The following is a 24,696-nucleotide window of genomic DNA, read 5'->3' as shown; positions in this document are numbered from 1 at the left end:
GAGATAGTAGCGCGAGAGAGGCGCGCGGGCACGTGACGTTACACCTGCACATTAATTGCGCGAGCGCATTTTGGTTTTTGATGTTGGTTTGTTTTCGTGCGGTGGAGAGTGAAAGTACGGCGGCAAATTGCAAGACACGACAAGGAAGAAAATGGGGGGGGGGAATGATGGATTTATTGCATGCCGACGTGGCGTACAGGTTATATCTATTGGAAGTGCAATAACATGTATAGTGATGTGATATCGTTGTTAGAGGGGAGAAGCTACGTCATCAAGAAGCGATTATCATCAATTATTCAACATGCAACATTGGTTCAAAGCGAAAGAGCAGAAATTTTGTCATGAACGAGTGTATGGGTATTTAATTATGGTAGCGTTTCCGTGATGAGAGATTGACGAAAAACCGCCTTTCATCCAGCTCTCTCTCTACGGTCGTCGCAATCATGGTAGGTAAAACTTTCTGGGTATGAGTATCGAAAAAAGAAAAAAGCTTCCAATTAACTATCCTTGCCGCATGAAATCGTTATGGATTCCCATTTTGCGTGCACCGACGTGGGGTATTATATGTGCGCATTGCATCGCAGACACCCGCCCTCTGGGCGCGTTGCCCACCGACATTCCCTCGCACACGTTTATAGGGTGGTGATCTGGTGATCGGCCTTCTCGATGATGGGAGCGGGCTTGGGGATCTTGCGGCGGAAGATGTGGCGTTTGATGAAGTAGGGCAGCCAGACCTTGAGCTCGTAGCCGAGGAACTGCTTCGTGGGGACGGAGAACACCTGGTCGAGCTCCTCGAGGGTGAGTTGCTTCGTCTCGCGCACGAACGCGAAGATCATGAACCAGGCGATCAGGTTGAGACCCGCGTAGAAGCCGAATGCGCCGGTCGGGGTCATGACGGTCTTCATGCGGGGGAAGGTGAGACTAAGGATGCCGGCTAGAAGGGAAATGTTAGCGGATGATGTGGGGGTTTGTGGGGGGAATGGGTGGGTGGCTTACCGAAGGTGTTGTTGATGCAGACGGCCCAGGCCATGCCCTGCTCACGCTGGATGGTGGGGAACACCTCGGCGGAGTACTGGAAGGCGACGGGTCCTTCGCCGAGGGAGTAGGCGATGGTGAAGAGGTACACGAATAGCACGACGGGGCCGATCTGCGAGGCTTCGCTGCCGGAATGGTTCAAGAGCGAGAGACCGGCTGCCAGCAGGAAGATACACATGAGAGGGAAGGTGATCAAGCAAAGAGTCCTGCGGCCCTTGGTGTCGATGAGGAAGAGAGTGGGGATCGTGAAAACGACCTGAATCGCACCGTATCCGAGGGATGCGTAGAGAGCCTGGGTGTCGGTGTAGCCGACATCGGTGAAGATGGTGGAGCTGTAGAAGGAGATAACTAAATTATGTTAGAGAATGGCTTTCACGTTTACATGGTTCAAACTCACTGTTGATACCGCACATTTGCTGGGCAAGCATGACGGTGGAGGCTCCGTAGTTGGCACGCCTGATACGAGGAACGCTGAAGCAGTCCCAGAGACGTTGGAAGTATCCAGCTCCACGAGCGACCTTGAGCTCAGTCTCGTAGATGATGTAGGAGTAGTAGTAGTCCCTCGCAGCGATGATGGGGTGTGCTCGCAGTCTGTTCATGGAGCGGAATCCCTTGGCGACATGGCCATGCTTCATGAGCCAACGAGGAGACTCGGGGCAGAAGTAGATGCCGGCACCGAGAATGAAGGATGGGATGAAGGCAGAACCGAGCTGGAGACGCCATGAAATATCGCCGGTATCCTTGACAATGACGTTGGCGCAGAAACCGAGGAAGATGCCTGTTCGAAGAAATTAGCGATGAAGAGCGAGAAAATATATAAAATGATGTTTGCATACCAGCAACGACCCAAAGCTGCCAGAACATGACCAGTGCACCGCGAACACGGTGAGGGGCCATCTCAGCAGAGTAGATAGGAACGGTGGCGTTCTTTGCGCCAATTCCAATGCCCATGATGAATCGTGCAGCAAAAAGACCTTGCCATGATTTGGCAAAACCAGAACCGATCGGGGTAGCAGTAAGGCAGAGAGCAGTAACGAAGATTTCACCTCGACGGCCAAGGTAGTGGTTGAGGGGATCGACGATGAAGGCACCACTGGATTGGAAATCATGTTAGTCACATGTTCGCTGTTCGCAAAGAGGTTGAAAGTTGGCGTCGAAACTCACATCAGACCAGCAGTCAAGAAAATGATGGAATTGATAAGACCAACAATCCACTCGTCCCTGCCCTTTCCAGCGATGTTGAATTCCTCGTGGAAAGACAAGTTCGCTCCGTTGGAACCAGTCTGTACGCTGCTGTTAGTTGTTTACATTCACGACCAGCCTTGCGCGCCCGCGAAAGTCTGGGAAAAAAAGTAAACATACCTGATCCCAACCCTGGGTGGCGGCTCCGACGGCGCAAAGCGCAATGGAGTACCACAGCATCTTGGGGCCGTGCCACTTGTGCTCCAATTCGTACTGAAGCGCATTGCGCTCCTCCTCGTCAAGCTCAGTGACAGCCGCGAAACCGTCTGGGTCCCTAGCAACCAGAGCGGCACGACCGAAAAGAGCAGCATGCTCGCTCAAGCCATGCTTCTCAGCCCAGGCGCGAGCATCGGAGACGTTCTGCTCCTTGGAGACTGCCTATATAGAGAGGAGAGACGATTAGTATATGGAAGTCTGTCAATCGAAGGTGGGGGGAAATCAAGCTTAGAACATACCCTAAGAGGGTTCTCTACGAGGTTGAGAGCTACTGAGGCATTGCGCGGGGGATCGAGGTCATGCTGTTGTTGACCTTCAACAGGTGCCTTCTCATTGTGAGTGGTGTAGTCGGCGTCCGAAGACGTTTTCTCGACCTTTTCAGACATGATTGCAAATGGCAAGTGTCTATATTGTAGTTGCAGGAAGAGGACAGCTCGAGGTTGAGAAATCAAGAGCAGATCATGGATGGGGGGGGATGTTGTGTTTATGTTAAATGGTGGCCCGGGATAAGGTCGGACCCCAGAGGTGAGGGAGAGCTCTTGTGGGCCTAATGGTTGACCACCTTTACCACCACTCCCAGCAACATCAGCTGCTGCAGCTGGTCTGCAGCTGCAGAAACACCACCATCAACGGGAACAAAATGCAGGACAAGACAAACCCCACTAGGGTCAGTAGGGAGCACCAGGGCGGTACCAAGGCGGCACCAGGCTAGGACCAGGATATGGCGCCGAGTTGAGTTGAGTTGAGTTGCGAACCCGCGATGAGCTTAGTAGAGGGTTATAGAGACTAAGCGGGAATTATTATTCTTTGGAGAAGGCTTGTCCGACCAAATCATGGAGGGCGAAGAATGGGGAGAGGAATTGTGGAGAGAAAGAGGAAGTATGGGAGGGAAACGGGTAGGGGTCCCACAGTTTCCCCCATGGAGAGGCACGAGAGGAGAGGACGAGCGGTGTTGTTGTTACATCGGGGGTTGGTTGGATGGATTCAAAGTCCCAGGATGGTTGAACAGACATATGGATGCATGCATTGGTGGGATGTGAAGACGGTGGTGGAGGCAAAATGTGAAAAGAAGTAAGAAATGGGGCGCTAAACAGGGTTGATGTGGGTTACCACAAAGAGTCAAGGCCCGACAAGGACCGACAAGGAGTAGACAAGGTGAGATCAAGCCATTCAAGGTGAGAATCAAGCCAAAATGGTGAGGGAGACAAGGTCCGACAAGACTCTCCTAGTGTAACCATCCACCGTCCATCTCCATCATCTACCCTGTGACTGTTGTTACCCACAATTGTACTCGTACTACACAATTGATTCATCATCAAGATTTATATCGAGCCCAACGACATCAACGAATTCCTTCTTCAATGGCACTGTGATCTTCTTCAATTTATGATGCACGAGACGGGATAGATATATCCCGTACCCCCAGATCTTCTGTAAGACGTGCCGCGGAATGTTCCAATGGGAATTGTGATGAAGAAAAAAGGTGACGATGACGATGATGCCCGGGTGTAGCTTAGCTCCCCTAGCGTTTAGGCGGACGGGCCATGGATGAGGGGTGGAATGGATAGACATGGGGATTGACATGGGAATGAGCATGGGGTTGAATGGACATGGTTTAGGCTGGCTGGCTGGCTGGCTGGCTGGCTGCCGGTGGATAGTTGGTTTTCCGGTGGAGAGAGATGCAGAGGCAGGCAGAGAGAGAGAAAACGCGGCTAACTCCAAACTGTTGCTGCTGCTGCTGCTGCTCGTACTCGTCAACTCGGACGTCAACGTCAGCGGCTGGAGGCAATTTAAACATCCCCCTTGGCAAAGGCGGAATTTGGCTTAGATTGGCAATTTATTGGCATTGGCACTTCCATGGCAAACCATTCTCTACATTGCACAATAGGTAGAGCTCATCTTCATATTCATGTATCTTTATGCTGATGTATCGATGTTGGGTTGGGTATCTACAAGTATTCTGTTCGGTTCGGCCTACCTACTTGCATACTCGTACATTACAAGTAGGCACCTAAAGGTACTTGCAACCACCGAGTAGTACTGCATCTCCTGTGTCCATGCCTTTAGAGTATCTGTATGTTATTGAATTCAGTCGCAGTCGGGATTAATTCTTGAGAAGCCTCCTTCTTGCCCTCTTTTCTTTTCTTTTTGACTCATTACTGTTCCATAAAGTGGAGTTGCCCACCCGAACCACCCCAGCTGCTGTGCCGTACTGCGTGGAGCAGCACGTGATGCATGCACTCCTTCTTCAACCTTCATCCTTCAGCTTCTTGACCTCCGACTCCACATCATCCCTCCATCTCCGCCTCCTCCTCCGCCTTCACATCCTTCACCGACCAGCCATCGCTTGGTTCTCCCCTCGGGGTGGCCGCTCTCGTATTGCGCGTGCACACACTACTCTGACCGTAATGTATCAGACTATTTTGGCAGACAACACTAACTACACTACAACTCACTATTAAGGCCTACTGTCTCTACAATGTACACTACCCTGCACTACATTCACGCCATCTTTTCCATCGTCGTTCGATCCTCGCGATTGACAGCATATGTTCCCTCTCTCGGTTACACTCCGTACCTCTTACTCATCTTTCTCTTTACTCTCGTTCGTTGCTTTCTTCAAAAATCAAATCAAACATCCACAATTCCAATACGAGCACTAACTAGCCTACACACAATACCAATTCGCTTTCTGTTCTTACGAGTCTCTTGTTAGGTCTAAACAAGTAATTCTTTTTTACTTGTTGGTTTCCGTTCTCTTTTTTTTCTTCTCCCGTTCTTTTCTAGTCGCGCAGGGGGTAGTGCTCCGCTAGAGTTGCTTTCCCCAGATTTAGGCGCTCGCGATGGCGTTCCTCCAAGTGCCTGCCTGTCAGACCATCCCCAAAACTCTTCTCGTCACCATTCACTTGGCGTTTGTCGAGTGCGTCAGCACTACCGTTCGTCGAGTATTCCATCATCTATGATATTCATGAGTGAGGGAATCCAGAAGACTACTGTCATAGCTGCCGTCCAAGAACTATTAACCCATCCCAGCACTGCCGGATAAGTTCTATTCGTCTACTTATTCCTGCAATGGTCTATTCCATTTATGCTCAACGTACCAAATTAGCAAGACTACAAAGCAAGACAAAAATCAGGAACAACCAGCCACTCTAAACTCCACATCCAAGCATTGTTTATGTCTCATACTGCTCTATATCTCGTATTCCGAAGTCTCATCCATCGTCCCATGCTGGACCGGTCAAGCGCCTCTACTGTCCAAACGATTCGGCACCGCATCCTGCCTTGCCTTGCATTGCATCTGTTCCAAGCCCAACAACGCACACTTTTATGACCTAACCGTACGAGTACAAGTACTGTAACCACGCACGCCTGCAAGCCTGCAAGCATGCACGTTCACACAGACACCCGCCGCTCAGCCACCAAGATGCTATCCGAGCTACTCACATGCGCCGCACTAGTCTATGTCAGGTAGACGCTCGTATCATTCCAACTGAACCACCGCCGGGCATCCAAGTTGGGCATACCATTGATCCGAATTCCGATCGACTGCCTCAACGTCCCACGGCCACGTCTTGGAGCCGCACCTTTTTGCCTTAGTTGACGCCCTCCACCTACCTCTCCCCAGAGCTGCACGCTCCATGCGGAGAGGCTATCATCGATGAGTTGAGTCCTGTTTATGCGCAAGTCACGCGCAAATTTCAAGGCTAAATGTCTGCATTTCTGTGATCCAAGTATCATTCACGATGTCCTCACTCGTCGGAATGGCTTTCCGAGGCCTAGTGAAATGTACGATCAGTTTGCGTTGTTTTTTATCACATGCACACCTAGATACGCCGAAGTGATTCACTACCCTGCGTCCGCGTTCTCACTTCTCAGGCACAGAAGCGACATGATTGGCATGCACGAATTTTCTTGTTACACAGTAGAGGGAAGAAGCTTTTCTGGATATATTGAGGGTCTTTGGACCCAGTATTTCCAGCGCCGCCCCGGAACACTGGGCTCGGCGTGGAAAGGTATTCGCGTCCTCCTTCATGACCAAACCCACCATGCGAGCCATCTGGAACGAGTCCATCTAGTAGGTTTGTCAGATGGTTAACGTGTGGTCCGAGAAGGGGGTAACTAGCGTTGCAAATGGTACTCGTACGCTGCCACTAGGTAAATGTGCATTGCTGTTTTCGCGTTCAAACATTCATTTGACCTCGGAGATGAGGCAGCAAAATACTGCCGGACAAGAAAAAGACGGCAAGCATGCCATGCTTGCGTATCGTGTTGCTCTGCAAACGGTGCTTGATAATGCGATTTCATCCTCTGCGTACCTCGTGAAACCTTCCAGTACACTTGGCTTCCAGAATAATGGATGCAGGGGGTGATAGTGTGGCTAAAGACTTCAACAAACACATGTTGGGAATGGTGGGTGAAGAGACGACATCACTGGATCGTGGTGATGGGGCTTCCCAGTGATCTACTAACGTCGTCTGTGGGTGCTCTGGATCAGAACCAGAAGGTCCAAACTGAAGGGTATAATGATCGAAATCTTTGGAAACCTCTTCGTCTTCAAATTTGCTGGCCACGATACCACCGCAAACACCCTCACCCTTGCAATCCTTCTCCTTTCTACGTATCCTGAAGTTCAGGAATGGGTTGCTGGCGCACTCAGAAGGTGTGCACTACATCGTCAGAGACAGGATCCTGGGATTACAATGAAATCTTCCCGGGGCTAGTAAGATGTAGGGCGGTGATTGTCAGTAACTACAAGAATATATTAACGACTGTTTCCAAAGGCCTGGTCGAAAAATTGGCTGATCCGGCTGCGGCTCTCATACAGGTCGAGTCCCTGCATCTCAACGCTCCAGCCTCCAATCATGTGCTGTTCCAAAGCGACAGGCCCGAATTCAAAGATCGTCGTCGACGTTGGTGGTGGTGGTCTACAGACGATCTCTGTACCACTGAACACGTAGCTCACGATCAATGTCTTGTCGTTCCATACTGACACCAAGCACTGGCCCAATCCAGTCGCCTGGACACTAGAACGTTGGATAGCAGGATAGCAAAGGAAGAATTCTCAGGCACAGAGAGCGTACTCGTCCCCTCGACGCATGGCCTACGCGCATGGTCGCGATGAAAACCCACAGAACTGGCCGGGACTCAGGCTCTCGCAGGTAGAGTTCATTGCGGCCATGTGCTGCTTGCTTATTATGCGGACATCGCATAGGCCCATTGTCCTCGACGGAGAGACGCTGGCTCAGGCACGAGAGGGCATGAAGAAAATCGTGGACATCTGCATGATACTGAAGATGAGGAACCCAGCTAGAGCGCGATTCCACTTCGAGGAAGTTGGCTCGTGATGCAGCTACACCTCACCAGTCTTGCGCGTCTCCCCCTCTCTGCCCTTGCCCCGAGAAAAGTGTATTAACAATCCAACAGACAATTCCAAATCGAATCTTCTCTCTAAAAATACGCATGCAGGTAATTACATGTATCTAGTGCATGGCATCGTTGCTTCGCAGTTTGTTTGTCGTCGTCGTTGCTACTCTGCGCTACTTGCGACATGCATCTAGTGGCTTGCACTTTGGTGCGGGACGAACGAGAAAGGGGAGGGGAGGCGCAACCGGTGCCGGTGCCGTTGCCCGCGTGGCGTCCACCACCCTCTAAAGGTCCTGGTCAATTCTCTCACGATCGTCGACGTCTGCCGATCCTGATCTTTGCGCCCAAACCCCCCTGCAATGAGAAATTCTGCGCTTTGCGATTTTAGTACCGGTATTGTACTCTTAGCGCGAGGCAAGCACTGCACCGAGTCAAGGCGTCCTGCCGTCGAAGCACCGCCGCCGTGACCGCTATGATTCCTTTGCTCGGATTTAAGTCTTCTGGTGGTGAAGTCTTGTGTGGTAGTCTGGTATTGGCGGACACAGACATCAAGTCGACGGAAAACAAGCTTGGAAGCTCTGGAGATGGAAAGTCGTCCTTTAAAATCTTGGTCATGTGAGGAGAATAGTAGGTGTACTTGTTGCTCGGCCACCGATCAGATCTGATCTCATCATCCTCCTACGTAGCAGCAGCAGTCAGCCAGTTAGCCTGTCGCCTCTCCCACAATCTCCAGAGTCTCTCCGCTTCTGCCCAAGATCCCCAGATTCCCCCCCTCCTCTTGTCCCTCCACACCGTGACGTTGCCAAAAACCACAAGCCGCCGCCGGAAGCCTTAGAAGATCCAAGTCTTCGCCATGCAAAGTCTTGCACAGAATCTCACAGATCGCCCGACACTCGCGCCTCGTCCTGCGCACACACCACCAGGCATCGACGCAGCACAGTAACCGCAGCCAGTGCGCGAACAGCAGCAGGGCCCTCACGTCGTTCGCCTCCAGCAGCTCGACAAACTCTGACGTCATCGCCCCTACTGGCTGGAGATACAGAAGCAGATACTCCGGACGTGGATCCCGCTCCACCACGTGAGTTAGCTGACTGATGACCTGCGCATACACGTTGTCTCCCGTCTCCGTATCTGCAGAAAGAGCCTCATCAGCGCCATCATCAGAACGACCAGTAGGACGCGTAGAACCGGCAGTATTCCTGTTCAAGCAGAAGTCCGACAGACGATCACCCAGATTATTCACCGCGGGACCGAGGATCCACCGGTCGTTGGCTGCACTAAAGACGTCCCTCCAGATGCTGTCCGCCCGATATGGCTGCGTGCGCATGAGCAGATCCGTCAGGCCAATCTGGATACGAAGCCAGTCAAAGCGGGGTCTGCGGCCGCCATCACCACTACCACCACGATCGCCCCTTGCGATTGTGCCGGGCGTGTGAGGAGCCGCAGATTCGTCGTCGCGATACGATGCCGCGCAGAACGTTAATGTGTTGAGCAGCATTGCTGTCGTCAGAATGGAATCCGCCTCGTTGGTGCTTGCAATAATACCTCCGACGGCGTTTCTCAATCCTTGGCTGGCGAGATGACAATGGAAAGCTTCCGCATTGCGGTACTTTCTGGCATCGACGACCCCCAGATGCTGTACGTGACACGCAGACAGCGCGATCATGCCGTGCATGAGGAACGGATACAGCTTCGCCAACTCCAGCGCCGAAGTCGAGTACACTCGGCCGTGCTGTGCACTATCAAACTCCACCGCCGAGCTCCTCACGAAGTGGTCGATGAGAAAGAGGTCGTGATTCGTATGCCGTATGACAGTCGAGTCACCTCCGGTCAGTATCGCAGGACTATAAGCACCCGGCCATAGCCTCAACATTACCACCATCGCCCGTGATGCCTCTACTTCCACTCCTCTCCTTCCATTCCCAATCTTCCCAGATGCTCGATTCGTCGTGTAATACGTGCACCTCGCGCTTCTTCCCACACAAGCAGAGCACGCAGGCTTCATCTCATCACACTGCCAAATTAGCTAACCATCCAATATCCCGTGATGTTCCCTCCAATAGCATAGTGCGGAGTAGTAGTAGTAATCACCTCACCTTCCGCCTACGCTTCTTGCATCCCTCGCACCCACCCCTCGACTTGCTATGCGCCTTGCGTGCATGGAAGACTCGCGGAACATTCGATGCCTGAGGTTTCGGCGGCGCTACTGTCGTCGTCGTCTCGTGTGGAGCGCGAACCGCGACGCGGAAGACAGTTTGGTTCACCTCCATCGTCGTCGCCATAGGCAGGGCAATATCTCCGTCACGGTCTATGGAATTGGGAAAGGCGGCGTATTCGCCTGCGTAGGGGGGCGATCTAGTGTGTTCAATCTACTCCGTACAAGCAAGATAAATAGGGCTCTTTAAAAGACGAAATGTACCATTTCATACCATAGATTCACGGTGGCAGTGCATATGGTGAATGGATACCTGTAGTTCACTCAGCCATCTATCTCACTAGCTCCTTGTAGAAGGTACGCCAAGCGGCGTATTCGCCTGTCTGTCCCTCCCATCAGCCATCAGCTCAGCCATACAAAGTTATCGACCAATCAGTGCGGCTGAACGTTTTCTTCCGTGGTGGGAAAAAGAAATGGGAATGGGGAGATGGGGATCGGCGGTTATAATATTGGATTTCGTTCAGTTTTTATTGAAGGCTTTCGTGCTGTTTATTATTTTGGAAAATCGATTCATTCGTCTTCCTCCCAAGAATTGGGTATATGCATAACGACGCTTATGAACGATCCGCTAGAATTGATGAATAAAAAGGGTTTGGGACCTTGGTGGAAGGACATTATGATTACTTTCGTCCTGGGAGGGAAGTCGTGAGGGGCGTACATATACTAGTCCCATGAATACCGTCTTCTTGTGTATATTATTATCCGTACTTCTATTTATTCATCCGAGCATTCGAGTATTGGAGTATCGTAAAGGAGTCAGAAATCACATACGCTGTCGAGTCTTTTAGTATCTTCGTCTACGGACGATATCTCTTGTTCCCATAGTGAGCTCCGCAGGAGGAGTGTGATTGAAGCTTCCTTTTCATCATTCATCCTCTGGGCAAAACAAAGCGTAATCGTGCGCTTCACGGCTCCCTGTCTGGCTGGAAGAGTATGTAACGAGAGGAAATAGATGAGGTACGGTAGCCACAGCTCCCTTATCCGTATGCTTTTCTTTCCTCCTTTTCTCTCGATAGGAAAGATGGGATTGTGATTATGTTTTTGTCTGCTATAACACGACGCGGCTTGGTGTATATTGGATTATCGGTGCGGTTTGATATTTGCGCTTGAATTATGGGCGCATCGGGGTGGTGCACTGCGTAGGTACAGCTATGGAGAGAGAATGATCAAGCTGGTAAGGATTGGAAGTAATGAAGGAATGAAGGAGTGTGTTCTAAATGGAAGTGATTCCATCTCATCAAGATCTACGACGTTCTCGCGGAGATGACTGGACTGGGCGGTGGTTTTGTTGGTGGGCGAAGCGATCGATCAGAAATGCGGTCCTATGAATATCAAGTAGATTCCTAGCTATGGGTCCGTTTTGTGAACGATTGTCTGTCGATGAGCGGGAAACAATCTAGTGTGTGAGGAAGGTACTCGTTGGGAAATTAGGGCTGGTTCTACTGATGTTATATGCTTTACTTGCAGGAACTGGAAAAATCAACCTCAAGTATGACCTTGTTCTTAGTCGAGTAAAGAGAAGGGTCTCACAAGCTGCGTAGGGGATTACGGAGGGTTTTGGTTTAAACTGGTCGTGCGAGTGATCTTCATAACATGTGCTCGCCAGATAGCCAATTGCACTGTGTTTGTTTGAAGCTTCCACCGATACTGAACACTCTGTATTTATTTCTAGGTATGTGATTCTTCATGTCTACGTGACGAAAATACTCTTAATCCACCTGTGACAGCATTAGTCGTTTCCCTTTCATATATACTTACTGCTCCAGTAGTGCAAAAACATTGTGTATCCATGAGTAGCATAGAACCAACCCTAACCTGTACTCACCGGACTGGTGACTTTCTTGTCCAACCTACATTCGCTCGCTCTGTTCGATCAGCAGTTTAATGGGAAATTCGAAAAATGGTCTGCTCGAGACGTCAATTGGCTTCTTTGACGCGGGTCTATGACTGGTTTTCTAATCGATTCGCCCACTGTCATAGCTTAGCACACTGCAAGCGATGGAGCCTCGTTTGCCCCGGTGTGTAATGACCATGAGACATGAGTCATTCATATTCCAATGGAATATAAATGGGGATAATCACTTACTTTCCGAGATTCTGTCAGCACTGTCTGACATTTCAGAGGCAATCGACGGTCGTGTATATGTGCTCTATTCGTAGGAATTCTTCTCAGGGGCTTCATAAAAATTCAGTATATGATTTTGCTCAAAGAAAATCCAGCTCATGAATCAATCAATTAAGACTTCATAAGATTAAAGGTGTTGAATCGTTCGCAAATATTTAATCGAGAAATTGCTATACAGACCTATTTTGGGTTGAACTAATTTTGAGTTGATACTCGAACAACTCCAAAGGTTCCAGACTACAATAAGGATGACTCTTTCAATCTACCATGTGATAGCTTTGAAGGAACTTGGTCTTTTCGTTTTTGATTGCATTCCCCCATATGTATCCAATATGAGTCGCGATTTGAATCAAAAGGTCTGAGTATGATAAGATGCAAGGACATGGGCTTGCGCACAGACCCTCCGCGCAGACAGCACAATCGAGTGACCATTTCTTTTCGTTCAATTCCGTCACAGTAGACATATTTTGTGGCGGGGCTGACTCACTCGCATATAACACTTTCTCTTTTTTTTTCCCTTTCCCTTCCATCCCATGCGGACTATAATTTCACACCTCCTACCGCCGTCGCTGTCGCCCCGCCTCGCACAATCGACCCCACTACTACCACTACGACTACGCAAATACCCCTCGTTTCCTTTAACATCTGTAAAACACTATCCCTCGAGATCGCCCTCCTATCCCATTCGATTCAGCAGCCAATTCACCCCCACCACTGATTTAGAACTCGAGGACGACATGGGGAAGGACAAGGAAAAGTCGGGCAAAGAAAGCTTCACGCTGAAAGTGCCCAAGGGAACAAGAGACTGGGCCGGCGCCGACTCTGCCCTGCGGGACAAGATATTTTCCAAGGTCACCAAAGTCTTCAAGCGCCACGGAGCGGAGACCCTCGACACCCCCGTGTTCGAGCTGCGCGAGATCCTCAGCGGGAAATATGGCGAGGACTCGAAGCTCATCTACGACCTCCAAGACCAGGGCGGCGAACTCTGCAGTCTGCGGTACGATCTCACCGTGCCCCTCGCGCGCTATCTCGCCATGAACCCCTCCATACAAACATTCAAGAGATATCAGATCGCGAAGGTGTACAGGAGAGACCAGCCGGCCATGACCAAGGGCCGGATGAGGGAGTTCTACCAGTGCGATATCGACATCGCCGGCGTGTACGACTCCATGATCCCCGACGCGCAGGTGCTCAGGATAGCGACCGAGGTCTTCCAATCCCTCGGCTGGGAGAACTACACAATCAAGATCAACCACCGCAAGATCCTCGACGGCATCTTCAAGGTCGCAGGCGTGCCTGAACCCCTGATCCGCCCGATCTCCTCGGCCGTCGACAAGCTGGACAAACTCCCCTGGGCGGACGTGAAGAAGGAGATGATCGAGAAGACCCTGGACGCCGCAGTCGCGGACAAGATCTGGGAATTCGTGCAGCACAAGGGCAAGAGCGACATCATCGACCTCCTCCGGAAAGACGAGAACATGTCCAAGAACGAGGACATCATCCAAGGCACCAAGGACATGGAGACTCTATTCAGCTACCTCGAAGTCTTCGGCGTCATGGACAGAATCTCCTTCGACCTGTCACTCGCCCGTGGCCTCGACTACTACACCGGCGTCATCTACGAGATCGTGACGGAGGGCTCCGCCCCCTCAGGCAAAGGAAAGGGAGAAGCCGCCATTGGAGTCGGCAGCGTCGCCGCCGGTGGACGCTACGACGAGCTCGTGGGCATGTTCAGCGGCAAGCCCATCCCTTGCGTCGGAATGTACGTAACAAGCCCTCACCGCCCATATTTCCCCACCCATACTGACAACCACCTCCCTACAGCTCCTTCGGCGTCGACCGCATCATCAGCATCGTGAAAGCCCGCGGCCAAACGACCCAACGCGCCAAAGACGTCGACGCCTTCGTCATGGCCTTCGGCGGCAAAGGCTTCAACGGCATGCTCCTCGAGCGCATGCAGATCGCGCGCCAGCTCTGGGACGCCGGCGTCAAGACCGAGTTCTCGTACAAGGTCAAGCCGAAGCTGCAGCAGCAGTTCAAGACGGCCGAGACGTCGGGCGTCCCGCTCGCCGTCATCCTCGGCGAGGATGAGTGGAAGGAGGGCAAGGTCAAGCTCAAGGAGATGGGGCTGCCCGAGGACCACCCGGATAAGAATGGCGTGCTGGTCGATATCAAGGATTTGGTTGCTGAGGTGAGGAAGAGGATTAAGGTGGAGGCGGATGAGGACATCGTGGAGGGTACCGCGGCGTTGAAGGTCTAGGGGCTTTTCTCTGGGGCTTTCCGCCGTGCGTGAGTGATGTGCTTGCTTGCTTGCTTGCTTCCACTCAACACCCCTCGCCTTCATGTCACGATGATGTATTTATTAGATACCATTTAACAATAGACTCCAAAAAGTGGGCTAGGTTTCTTTCACAACCCTTTTCTCCTTCACTTTCCATGACGACGGCGGTGATTATGATGACTACACTGAAGCTTCAAATCACCAGAAAGATCATTCAATATGTAGCTCCGAATGACTTCACCATCATCAACATACTATTCACAAGGCTAGGCGAACACACTCTATCAAGACTTCACGGCAGTGAGCTAGATATCTAAAAAGCATAGGCAAAAATGCCTGATGAGGTTCTCTCATTCATTATGAAAAGTTTTAAAGTACAGGGGGGTATATCTATCTAAACCAATGGAAAGAGCGCCTGGGATGATGCATGAAAGTACAAGTGGTGGTGGTGGGGGGAAGGAGGGAGAGAGGGAGGGAGAGAGGGAGGAAAACTTTTGAGGGACTGAACTTTGATGAGTTCTGGTCGCCGCGCTTACAACTCCTCATCGAAATCGAGATCGGAGCTGCTGGGTGCCTCTTCATCTGACTCATAGGTCAAGTAGACTTCAGCGCCGCCGTAGGCATTGGCCGTGGCAGCTTTATACTCCTCGGAGTCGAACAATCGCTGCGCCTCTTCAAGAAGTTCGGGAGAGCCCAAATCGAGGGGAATGGCGTCGGGGATGTCGTAAGTAGTAGTAGAGGTTGTGACAGGTACAGCGGAAAAGCCGTTAGGGGTGGGGGAGCTGAGGGGTCCGAGAGGGGATCCACCATCAGACTTGAGGCTCGGAGATGGGATCATCATCTCGCGGAGACGTGAAGCTTTTGCTGGGGTGTGCTTCAAAGCCTGGAGGCGCTGAGTCTTTACTGGGTCGTGAAGGTCCTCAATAGACTCAGTGGAAGCGAAGATGCCTGATTGCGTGGCTGGCATTGCAGGAACAGAAGGAGCGCTGGTAAGCGGTACAGGGAGCGAGGCATGTGCGGGAGCAGGAGGTGGGGGAGGTGGTTGAGTCCAGGCGTGCTCCTCAGTCTCTTGTGCTGCTGCAGGCTTCTTGGGGGTGTCGAAGCTGATGCTTGGAGGCAATTCCTTGGGCTTGAAAGATGTTCCTTCAAAGAAATGCGAGAAGCGCTTGTTATCATCTTCCTTCTCGGGGACCTTGTGCTCATCGAAGACATTGGCGTTGGAGGAGTGCGAGGTTGGGTTCTCGAACATGGGGGAAGGAGTAGTGGAGGGGCGAGGATGGAGGTCGCTCAAGGAAGACGAATGGCCTTGGGTATCCATGATAATAGGTGAGGAAGACGTAGTCTTGCGCTTCTTCTTAGGTGGTTGCTCTTTGGTGAGCTCAGCCAGCTTGGCCCACTCGGGAACATCATGCTCTTCGTCAGAGTCGTCCCAAAACTCGTCAAGAAGCCCAAAAGATCCAGTCTGCCATGGCTTGCAAGCAGGAATCTCTGCGAGATCTTCCACTTTCCATTGCTCATCAAGTCGCTTGCGCTTGTCGCCGAGGTTCGCGACATCCTTTGCTAGCATGGCTGCATGGGTTTTGGCCCAATCCATGGCCGCGTTCTTCTCCATGTCATCTTGGATGCCTTGAGTGACGCGAGAGATGATGGACTTGCGGTCTGGAACGGATTTATGAACGGTCTGCGCCTTGGGTTTCATGGTTCGTTGATTGCGCGGGGTCTCGGCAGCAGTGTTGTTGTCCGCTTGGGCCCCGGGAGCAGTGCTGGCAGTGCCGTCACGCTGGGTGGTGCGTTTGGGACGGGCGGCGCGTTTTGCGGGTGCGCGCGTGGGCGTGTCGTTAACGCCAAGACTGTCAGTGAGTTCCTTCACTTCCTCGGAGCTGAGAGGTTTTGGAGGTGCTGTCGCTGGGGGAACGATGATAGCGGGCGCGGGCGCAGGCGAACGAAAAACGGACGCAACCCTGCCAAATAATGACCTCAAGCCCCAGCCAGTAGTCTCGAGAGGAGCAGGTGATAGTAGTGATTGTATGGGTGATTGGGAGGCCTGTGCTGGAGTAGTGGGCTCTGTGATGACATGAGGCCCATCGATGTCCATAGTTTCTGATACATCAGTCTGAACGCCCATGTCATTTTGGTATTTGCGGTTCTCAATGCGCCGGAGTAGTTCGTCACCGGAGCTCAAGGGTTCTCTTTCTTTGCGGAATCGCGCGTTCTCACTGCGAAGGGATTCGATTTCGTAGTCGAAGCGTCGGCGGTCTGCATGGAGAAAGTCAATTTCATCTTTCTGAAGACCGATTATTATGTTGAGCTCTCCGACTAGCTCTCTCAACTGTTCTTCTGGACATTAGTGTGTTCATGAGGGGGAAAGGAAAGTTGATAGCTCACGGTTTTCAATCTTGAAGAAAACGGATTCTTCAATCTCATCTTGCTCTACCTGGCGGTTGGCATTCTTAGATGCTTTATGAAGAGGCGTAGCGCTGGTGGATGCAGCAGCCCGCTTCTTTGGCTTCTTCTCGGATTGCAGTGACTGCAGGGGTGAAGCAGAGTCATCTCCTCGCAGACGCTTGCTCTGTCGTGCAGGCGCTGGCGCTGGCGCAGGCGCAGTCGAAGGCCCTGATGCAGTCGCGGCTTGCGCAGCTGTCGCTCTGGCCCTGGTTGGGCGACGCGGTTTGGGAGTTGGCGGAGGTTGATCTGCCTCGGGCTCAACAGAGTTGAGATTGGCCTTGCGGCGAGTGCTAACCATAGCTGCTGCTGGTTGCTTGTAATGTGATCGAGTAGATGATGTTTGTACGCAAGTTGCGTAGATGCGGGTGTTGTGGTAATGTTGTGAGGATGATGTGTTGATGTGTTGAGGGACGAAATGTTTGTTGTTGGTGGGAGGTTGAGTAGAGGTAAAGGTAAAGGTAAAGGTCGCGAGTTTATTGACTTCACAAAAGTTCGGGGCCTCGAGCGCAACAAACCCCGGTCGGGTTAGCGCGCCAAGTCCATCGCAACAAGGCTGGGAGTGCCAACCGGAGTTCCGCCGACAGGCAAGAGCTCCATCCCAAGCAGCACATAGGTAGCTTACTTACATCACTACTGCAACCTCCAACCAGCAAACACCGTTACCCTTTCTGCGTTTTGTCACTTTCGTGCATCACAGTCTGCCTAAAGGGAAACTCGCCTTCCCATTCATTGGACATTGATTCAAGATGGAAGGCCTCTTTTACAACGTCAAATACGGGTACGTGGACTGGTACATGGATTGCGAACGACAAAGACTAAACACCGAACAGCTATATTGAGGGTATCGTCCGCGGCTATCGGAATGCTTTGCTCACGAGCCAGAACTACAACAACCTGACACAGTGCGAGACCATTGATGGTGAGCTCGCTCCTACGCCCCGATTACCGAGTACCAGTGGACGATGCTGATGCGTTAGGTAGATGTAAAGCTACAGCTTGCGCCAGCCTACGGCGACTTCCTCGCCTCCCTCCCACCCAATCCATCGACATCCGCGCTTGCCAGTAAAACAACAGACAAACTCGTTGCAGAGTTTCGCTATCTCCAGGCTAATGCCACTGGTTCCCTCGCGAAATTCATGGAGTACCTTACTTACGGTTACATGATTGATAACGTCGCCCTTTTAATCACAGGCACACTGCACGAGCGCGATACAAGGGAACTACTGGAGCGTTGCCATCCACTTGGATGGTTTGAAACAATGCCTGTGTTGTGTGTCGCGACCAACATAGAGGAACTGTACAACTCTGTCTTGATCGAAACGCCCCTGGCACCGTACTTCAAGGGATCCCTCAGCCACCAGGATCTTGACGAATTGAACATCGAGATTATCCGTAATACATTGTATAAGAACTATCTCGAAGATTTCTACCAGTGGGTAAACTCCGCAGAGGAGGTTGCGGGAACCCCTACTGCCGAAGTGATGTCTGAGGTGCTGGAATTCGAAGCGGACCGAAGGAGCATCAACATCACGCTTAACTCGTTTGGAACCGAACTTTCTAAGAATGACCGAAAGAAGCTGTACCCGAACTTTGGTAGCCTACACCCGGAGGGCACTCTCATGCTCTCAAGAGCAGATGACGTGGAAGGAGTGCGTATCGCTGTCGAGAGCGTATCCGATTACAAGTCCTTTTTCGACCAGACCGGATTGAGCCAGGGTGGAAGTGGCGGCCTCGGTAACATGGCAGGCGGTGCAGGTGGCGAGTCCCGGAGTCTGGAGGATCTTTTCTACCAGAAGGAGATGGAGATATCAAAGTTGGCCTTCACACGCCAATTCACGCACGCTGTCGTGTATGGGTGGGTAAAGTTGCGAGAACAGGTTCGTGCAAAATTCGAGCAGTAAACATAATAGCTTGCTGACCATATACAGGAAATTCGCAACATCACCTGGATAGCTGAATGCATCGCACAGAACCAGAAGGAGCGGATTGGGAACTATATCAGTGTCTTTTAGAGACGGCGAAGCCCAATGTACTCTAGCTTGTTCACATCTAGTCATTGCGGACTGCGTGGCGTTGGGAGTTTAACGTGTGTATACTTGCATCTTTCGTTCAGGAATGATATATCCTCTTGTATAATTGTTCATCTACTTTCATCCCGGCGTGCAAAAGAGTGTGGTTGTCTCATGTGCTTCATTTGTTTCAAGGATCTACTCATATATGACAAGATCCAGATTCTTGTTCGCAGAGGATGGCTGGCTCAGCGTGCAGTGTTCTAACAGTAGCGCTCAATCAGGTCTAGAGATTCTCGAATGTCGTACTCATATCGCGATGTGGCATGGGCAAAGCATGTGCAATGTACTGAGGGGATTGCCAGCAAGCCACATTTGTCCTCTGGAGAGCATTTTTTCCACATACCCGCCAATGGTAAGGTGTTGGTACTTCACTTTACTTTACTTCAGTACCGAGCCCTACACACTTCCCTCGCACTCAACCACCACCTTCACCCTCCTTACCCTCTTTACTTTACTTTACTCTAGTACTGAGACTTACACGTTCCCTCCACACTCAGCTACTACCTTTACTCTCCTGGTCCTCGCCCTCCTTTCCCTTCTTTCCCTCCCTACCCTCTTTACTCTACTTTACTCTACCTTACTCCAATACCGAGACTTACACGCTTCCTCCACACTGAACCACCACCCAAACCATCCGCCCCGGCCTCCTTCGACCCTACGTTACCACAATCATAGGTAGGTAAAGCTCATCACTCTGCCTCCCCCAGTTGACTCACATCTATCGGAGTGACACTCCCTTGAAGAACATGACCTCTCCACAGCGACCTTCAGGAGATGGGGCTGGCATCGAGCGTGAGCCAGATGCCATCCATCCATTCTGGAGATTCGCCCAATCTACTTATCATTTTCCAGCAGTCGAGGCAACTCGTGATTTGAGTGGCGGAGTGCCCACTGTGAGAGGCGCGAGTGCTCAATATCAGTCTTTCGTTAGCACTCCACAGGAACCCTCAGTCGGTCAGAACAGCACTGCAATGTATCCAAATCGCGTCCGTCTCTTATCTGATTCGGGCCATGATGGCCCGAATAGGGATCTGAACGAAGGGTTTCAGATGCCTCCCGGTAACCCCAGACAGACAGGTAGCTTTGCTTTTGGACTACCGATTCGCCTCTGCCAGCAAGGTTTCGGTCTCAACGGAAGGACTCATGTGCCTTCCCAAAACCCCGGACAGACATTTAGTTTTGGACTTCCGATTCGCCCTCGCCAGCAAGGCTCTCACCAAGGTAAGTGAGGCTGATACGTCATCAATGAATTTGAGGGGCTTCTTCGCTGTAGATGTTCTCGGGAAAAGCGACTGCTTGGAACGTGTTGCGGGTTTGCTTCCTGCAGACAGACATCTACGGATCACGGGCAACCGCCTCTACTGACGACCGTAGTCACAGCACCAACTCCCAGAGTCGAATGGGACTTCAATGGGCCAGAACCGGTGCCGTGGGGCACACAGAGAACCACAGCCTACAGCGAGTTGCAGCCGTTGCGAGTTGCACCCTGGAGTGGCTTTCCTCGGGTTCGTCGGAAAATGGCCATAGCGAAGGACAGGGGTATTGGTGAGTAAATGGATACAACGCAGTTACCTTCTGACACATATTGCAATCAGTGACTTATTGTATATAGATGTGAATGACGTCTTGTTGCGCCAATTCCGAAAGGCACTGTACGAGAAAGGATATCGTCGAGTCGACGTCCATTCATTGAATACACAAGCTGCGCGCATGTTAGACACTGCGCGCGAGAACCAGCTCGACATGGACATGGTAGACATGATCATGGCTATGGCCGATGCCGCTCCGAATAAGTCTCCAACCAGGAGGGCACCAATTATCGAGTCACGACGGGCGAAGTCGTTGCGTATCAAGTCACAGCTCCGGCTTTCAAAGTCGGAGCTCCAACGTCTCTACCAACAGGAGGAAGTATTGAGTCAACTCCACCAGAACGTGGAAGAAGTGGTTCAGAGACGTGCTGCAGCGGAACGGCACTACGTAAATCATCTGATTCAATGTGCAAGGAGGCACAACTTGATGACTCCATCTGCGGCCAATGCACTTCAGCAACTGTTTACTCGGAAAAGCAGGCACAATGAGCCGGGGGCGCCTTACAAAGACTATCTGCTCAGTCTCTTTCCACATCTATCGCTCTGAATTGGTGACCCAACTCCGGAAAGCAGCTGAAGAAGCTGTTTGATTGCACGTTGCTTCGCAGGGTTCTGGAAAGTCGCAAGACTCCAGCAGCGGGAGGTTTTCTATGGCAACCAGACTGCCCAATAAGGTTCGGGGCTGTTTCGAATCCCAAGTTCCATGAGCATTCACGGTCATTTGCATGCAGCTAGGGGGTTCCTCTTTCGACAGGGCGTTCCTTGAAAGGCTACAGATCGTAAACATTGTATTTATAATAAACGAGGAGACCATACTGTCTCTCATAAAGAATGAGATCAAAGAGAATTCTTGGAGATGACCAGTGTGCCAGTTCCCTTAATTGTTTACAGATGTAGTCAATCTTCGTTTTTTGGTCGTTCGCTAAAACTTTCCCTGGGCAAAAACTTCCTTCATAAAAAAAGTTGCGTCACACTTGGGCATGCCACTTACAATGCAGCGGCTGATTTCCCCACTACCCCACGCGTTTCCAGAGCTTCAGTATTCGCTGCATCGCATATTTTGCCTGCACAGGTCTTTTCATAAGCTTTCTCGGGTACCGCGACGTGTGCGGGTCAACCAAGCAACCGGCATGGCGTCGCGAATCACCGCACCTGGAGACTATGAAGGGTGGTCACAGCAGCAGCTTGTCACCAGGATACAGGAGCTGGAACTTCAATTGGCACAGGCAGAGAAGATAACAACTACCAACATTGAAGCTCAAAACCGCGCCACATTTACGAGCTTCCCCATACCTTCTCCAGGCGAGAATGCATCGAAACAAACACCGTTTCGCAAGCCTCCGAAGCAGCCATCTAAGCCGTTCGATGCGAGCAAATACAGCACCAGACTCATCGCCTTGAAATTCGCCTACTTGGGGCAAAAATACAATGGATTCGAACACGCAAAGAACAATAAGACACGATTGCCTACTATAGAAGAGGAGGTTTGGAAGGCTTTGGTTAAGACACGTCTCATAGCTCCCACACCCCAGAGTCCCGAAGAGAAACGGGATTACGATCGGATAACGAAGAAGACGTATCAGGCTTGGGACCGTGAAGGGGCAGATGTGAATTGGGATGGCTGCGAATACTCAAAGTGTGGTAGAACAGATCGAGGAGTGAGCGCCTTCGGTCAAGTCATTGGCATCAAGGTGCGGAGTAACAGACCTCTCCCGAAGTCTACACCGATATCTTCACCAGAGACCTCTACTGTTCCGGAAGAGACAATCGAAAAGACCAATGGTGATATCCTCGAGGCAGAGGAGGATCAGGGTGCAGAAGACCAGAAACCTTTCGATGACCTCCGCGATGAGCTACCCTACATACAATTATTGAATCGTGTCCTACCTCCTGATATCCGCATGTACGCCTGGTGCCCGAACCCGCCGCCGAACTTCAGTGCCCGATTTTCCTGTAAGGAAAGACGCTACAAGTACTTCTTCACGAATCCGTGTTTCGCGCCAGTGCCTGGGTCACCAGCACTCTACACCCCTGCTGCATCCTCTGGCAGCGAGGACCCCATGCGGGAAGGCTGGCTTGACATAGGTGCTATGAAAGAAGCTTGCAAGCACCTCATAGGCCTCCACGACTTCCGCAACCTATGCAAAATCGACGCCTCAAAACAGCTGACCAACTTCAACCGTCGGATCTTCTTCGCCGACATTGAGGAAGTGTCGCCGCTAACGACGCCATCCTTCATCACCCACACCTTACTGCAGAACCCGAACAACGCCTCCGACCAACCCAAGATCTACAGCTTCACTCTCCATGGCAGCGCTTTCCTATGGCACCAAGTCCGCTCCATCATCGCCATTCTCTTTCTAGTCGGACAGCGACTGGAGTCCCCATCCCTGGTACAAGAGCTCCTCGACGTCAGCAAGAATCCCACCAGGCCGAAGTACGAAATGGCATCCGATGCGCCACTCGTGCTGTGGGACTGCATCTTCCCCCATGCAGACGAGGTACAGTCCGCAGAACAGCGGGAGAAAGGGTACGAAGACCGCTTGGAATGGGTGTATGCGGGCGACGAGGGCGGCTTCGAAGCGAAGGGCAAGGCGAACGGGACTCCTGTAGGACGAGGCAAATGGGGTCGAGGCGGGGTCATTGACGATGTGTGGGAGGTGTGGCATGGGAACAAGATCGATGAGACGTTGAGCGGGCTGTTGCTTGATGCTATTGCGGCCCAAGGACAGAGCAAGTTGGGTGATGGAAGTGAGGAGGTGGCAGGTGGGGCGATGAAGGGCGGGCCTAGGGTGTTCGATGGAGCGGACTTTGGTAGGGCGAAGGGGATTTATACACCTGTGATGAAGCGGGAGAGAAATGAGTCGGTGGAGGTGATCAATGAGAAGTATGCAAAGAGGAAGGGTTGGGATGGTGGACAACGACAAAAGGCGAAAGAAGAGGTTGCAGATGAGTAGATATGTAGGAAATCAAATAGAATAGACAATGAGATACCCCGCTCTAGCATCTGGAATGTATGGATTATATTGAGTACGAGATGTAGACGATGGTTATATATATGACGTGCAGCGGTTTATACAGCTTGCGCTGGAGTCACATCTTTGAGCGACGCTCATCGGCCCAATGAAGTATGCCTAATCCCCCCATCATGACGGCTGCTGTCCTCCGAATCAACTTAGTCACCAGTGTCCAACTCGAGATCAATCTGCACACCGTTCGAAACGCCATAGTCTTCCAGCGTAAGTTGATCTTTGAACGGCCTCTCGCCTTGCCGTTTAAGCATAATCTCATGTACAGGACGACCTGCGCTATGTTAGTCTTCTATGAAACATGAGTATAATATTCTACCAGAGTACTCACCTATCCTCGCAGCGACCATCGCTTTGAAGACCTTGACAGGATCGCTAGGTAGACAAGGAATCTGTGCCTTGGTACCGAGACGATCGTTGACCGTCACAATGATCATCTGTTGCCCAGGAGCCGCTGGCGGTGCAGCCGGGGGTTTGTCTTTCGATTCCTTGGACTTCTCCTCCCTTACTTTGTCCCGCGCCTCTCTGAACTGCTCTCGCCGCCTGTCCTTCCTCTCATCACCATCGTCCCGGTCACGAAGGCGCCCTTGACCACGATTCGGGCCATCGAAGTCTCTTCTCCTTGAATCCTGTCCCCGTCCAAAACGATCATCGTCTCTCCTCGAATCGTTCCCTCTGCCATAGCGGTCGTCACGCCTCCTGTCGTCATCGCGATCACGGAATCCGCCTCGTTGGTCTCGACGATTGTCTCGGTCGTCGCGGTCGTCGCCACGCCTCGAGTTGTCTTTCCACTTGAGTCCTGAGAAGTTTTTAGTTCTGGGCGCACGGCCGGGAGACCTCAAGCGACGTGAGGAATCCTCTCGTTGCGGGGATTTTGAGCGCGAACGGTCCTCTCGTGGAGGGGAGGGCGAAGGCATGGTGGTGGGATATTTCTCCACTCGATGTCCTTCAATAGAGTGGTATGCTAGGTTTTTGTTTTTCTAGTCGCAGCTTTCGTACTGCAGCTCGACCGCGAGAACGAAAAACAAGTGTGGTAGTTGTTTTTGGGCAGAATGTGCCTTGATTTCCAGCTTTCAGAGG

The 24,696-nt window shown here is 51.6% G+C and overlaps 10 protein-coding genes across 10 annotated transcripts; 5 read left to right on the top strand and 5 right to left on the bottom strand.

Annotated features, from left to right (window-relative positions):
* Positions 1-632: 632 nt before the first annotated feature.
* On the bottom strand, positions 633-2,879 carry BU24DRAFT_406849 (uncharacterized protein; the record flags this gene model as incomplete). Its single annotated transcript, XM_033525781.1, has 7 exons — positions 633-934; positions 997-1,383; positions 1,433-1,813; positions 1,872-2,128; positions 2,200-2,318; positions 2,398-2,655; positions 2,733-2,879. 7 exons carry the CDS (start codon positions 2,877-2,879, stop codon positions 633-635), a joined length of 1,851 nt encoding a protein of 616 aa, XP_033388612.1.
* A 1,983-nt stretch (positions 2,880-4,862) lies between these two features.
* Positions 4,863-5,243, top strand: BU24DRAFT_136147 (uncharacterized protein). Its single transcript, XM_033521087.1, has one exon. The coding sequence runs from the start codon at positions 4,973-4,975 to the stop codon at positions 5,207-5,209; it is 237 nt and encodes a 78-aa protein (XP_033388611.1). The 5' UTR covers positions 4,863-4,972; the 3' UTR covers positions 5,210-5,243.
* Positions 5,244-7,400: 2,157 nt separating this feature from the next.
* BU24DRAFT_419817 (uncharacterized protein) lies at positions 7,401-8,270 on the top strand. The gene has a single exon (XM_033527310.1). The coding sequence runs from the start codon at positions 7,593-7,595 to the stop codon at positions 7,839-7,841; it is 249 nt and encodes an 82-aa protein (XP_033388610.1). The 5' UTR covers positions 7,401-7,592; the 3' UTR covers positions 7,842-8,270.
* A 293-nt stretch (positions 8,271-8,563) lies between these two features.
* On the bottom strand, positions 8,564-9,733 carry BU24DRAFT_459867 (uncharacterized protein; the record flags this gene model as incomplete). The annotated part of the gene is made up of 1 exon (XM_033531764.1): positions 8,564-9,733. The coding sequence occupies one exon, from the start codon at positions 9,731-9,733 to the stop codon at positions 8,564-8,566; it is 1,170 nt and encodes a 389-aa protein (XP_033388609.1).
* Positions 9,734-12,664: 2,931 nt separating this feature from the next.
* BU24DRAFT_419814 (histidyl-tRNA synthetase) lies at positions 12,665-14,612 on the top strand. The gene is made up of 2 exons (XM_033527309.1): positions 12,665-13,962; positions 14,025-14,612. The coding sequence occupies exons 1-2, from the start codon at positions 12,734-12,736 to the stop codon at positions 14,458-14,460; spliced, it is 1,665 nt and encodes a 554-aa protein (XP_033388608.1). The 5' UTR covers positions 12,665-12,733; the 3' UTR covers positions 14,461-14,612.
* Positions 14,613-15,013: 401 nt separating this feature from the next.
* BU24DRAFT_490055 (uncharacterized protein) lies at positions 15,014-17,389 on the bottom strand (the record flags this gene model as incomplete). Its single annotated transcript, XM_033533683.1, has 2 exons — positions 16,867-17,389; positions 15,014-16,815 (listed from the first exon to the last, which is right to left on the bottom strand). The coding sequence occupies exons 1-2, from the start codon at positions 17,222-17,224 to the stop codon at positions 15,014-15,016; spliced, it is 2,160 nt and encodes a 719-aa protein (XP_033388607.1). The 5' UTR covers positions 17,225-17,389.
* A 128-nt stretch (positions 17,390-17,517) lies between these two features.
* On the top strand, positions 17,518-19,241 carry BU24DRAFT_387521 (putative vacuolar ATP synthase subunit D). The gene is made up of 4 exons (XM_033524970.1): positions 17,518-17,704; positions 17,757-17,845; positions 17,908-18,803; positions 18,855-19,241. The coding sequence occupies exons 1-4, from the start codon at positions 17,673-17,675 to the stop codon at positions 18,936-18,938; spliced, it is 1,101 nt and encodes a 366-aa protein (XP_033388606.1). The 5' UTR covers positions 17,518-17,672; the 3' UTR covers positions 18,939-19,241.
* Positions 19,242-20,949: 1,708 nt separating this feature from the next.
* Positions 20,950-21,347, bottom strand: BU24DRAFT_419811 (uncharacterized protein). The gene has a single exon (XM_033527308.1). It carries the CDS (start codon positions 21,306-21,308, stop codon positions 21,123-21,125), a length of 186 nt encoding a protein of 61 aa, XP_033388605.1. The 5' UTR covers positions 21,309-21,347; the 3' UTR covers positions 20,950-21,122.
* A 370-nt stretch (positions 21,348-21,717) lies between these two features.
* On the top strand, positions 21,718-23,544 carry BU24DRAFT_490052 (pseudouridylate synthase-like protein 3; the record flags this gene model as incomplete). Its single annotated transcript, XM_033533682.1, has 1 exon — positions 21,718-23,544. One exon carries the CDS (start codon positions 21,718-21,720, stop codon positions 23,542-23,544), a length of 1,827 nt encoding a protein of 608 aa, XP_033388604.1.
* Positions 23,545-23,569: 25 nt separating this feature from the next.
* On the bottom strand, positions 23,570-24,686 carry BU24DRAFT_448572 (ubiquitin-like protein). Its single transcript, XM_033530898.1, has 2 exons — positions 23,948-24,686; positions 23,570-23,890 (listed from the first exon to the last, which is right to left on the bottom strand). Exons 1-2 carry the CDS (start codon positions 24,531-24,533, stop codon positions 23,763-23,765), a joined length of 714 nt encoding a protein of 237 aa, XP_033388603.1. The 5' UTR covers positions 24,534-24,686; the 3' UTR covers positions 23,570-23,762.
* Positions 24,687-24,696: the final 10 nt, after the last annotated feature.

Source organism: Aaosphaeria arxii, assembly GCF_010015735.1.
Source record: "Aaosphaeria arxii CBS 175.79 unplaced genomic scaffold BU24scaffold_2, whole genome shotgun sequence".
NCBI lineage: Eukaryota > Fungi > Ascomycota > Dothideomycetes > Pleosporales > Aaosphaeria > Aaosphaeria arxii.
Note: the sequence above shows the minus strand (reverse complement) of the source record. Positions and strands in the feature narration are given on the sequence as shown.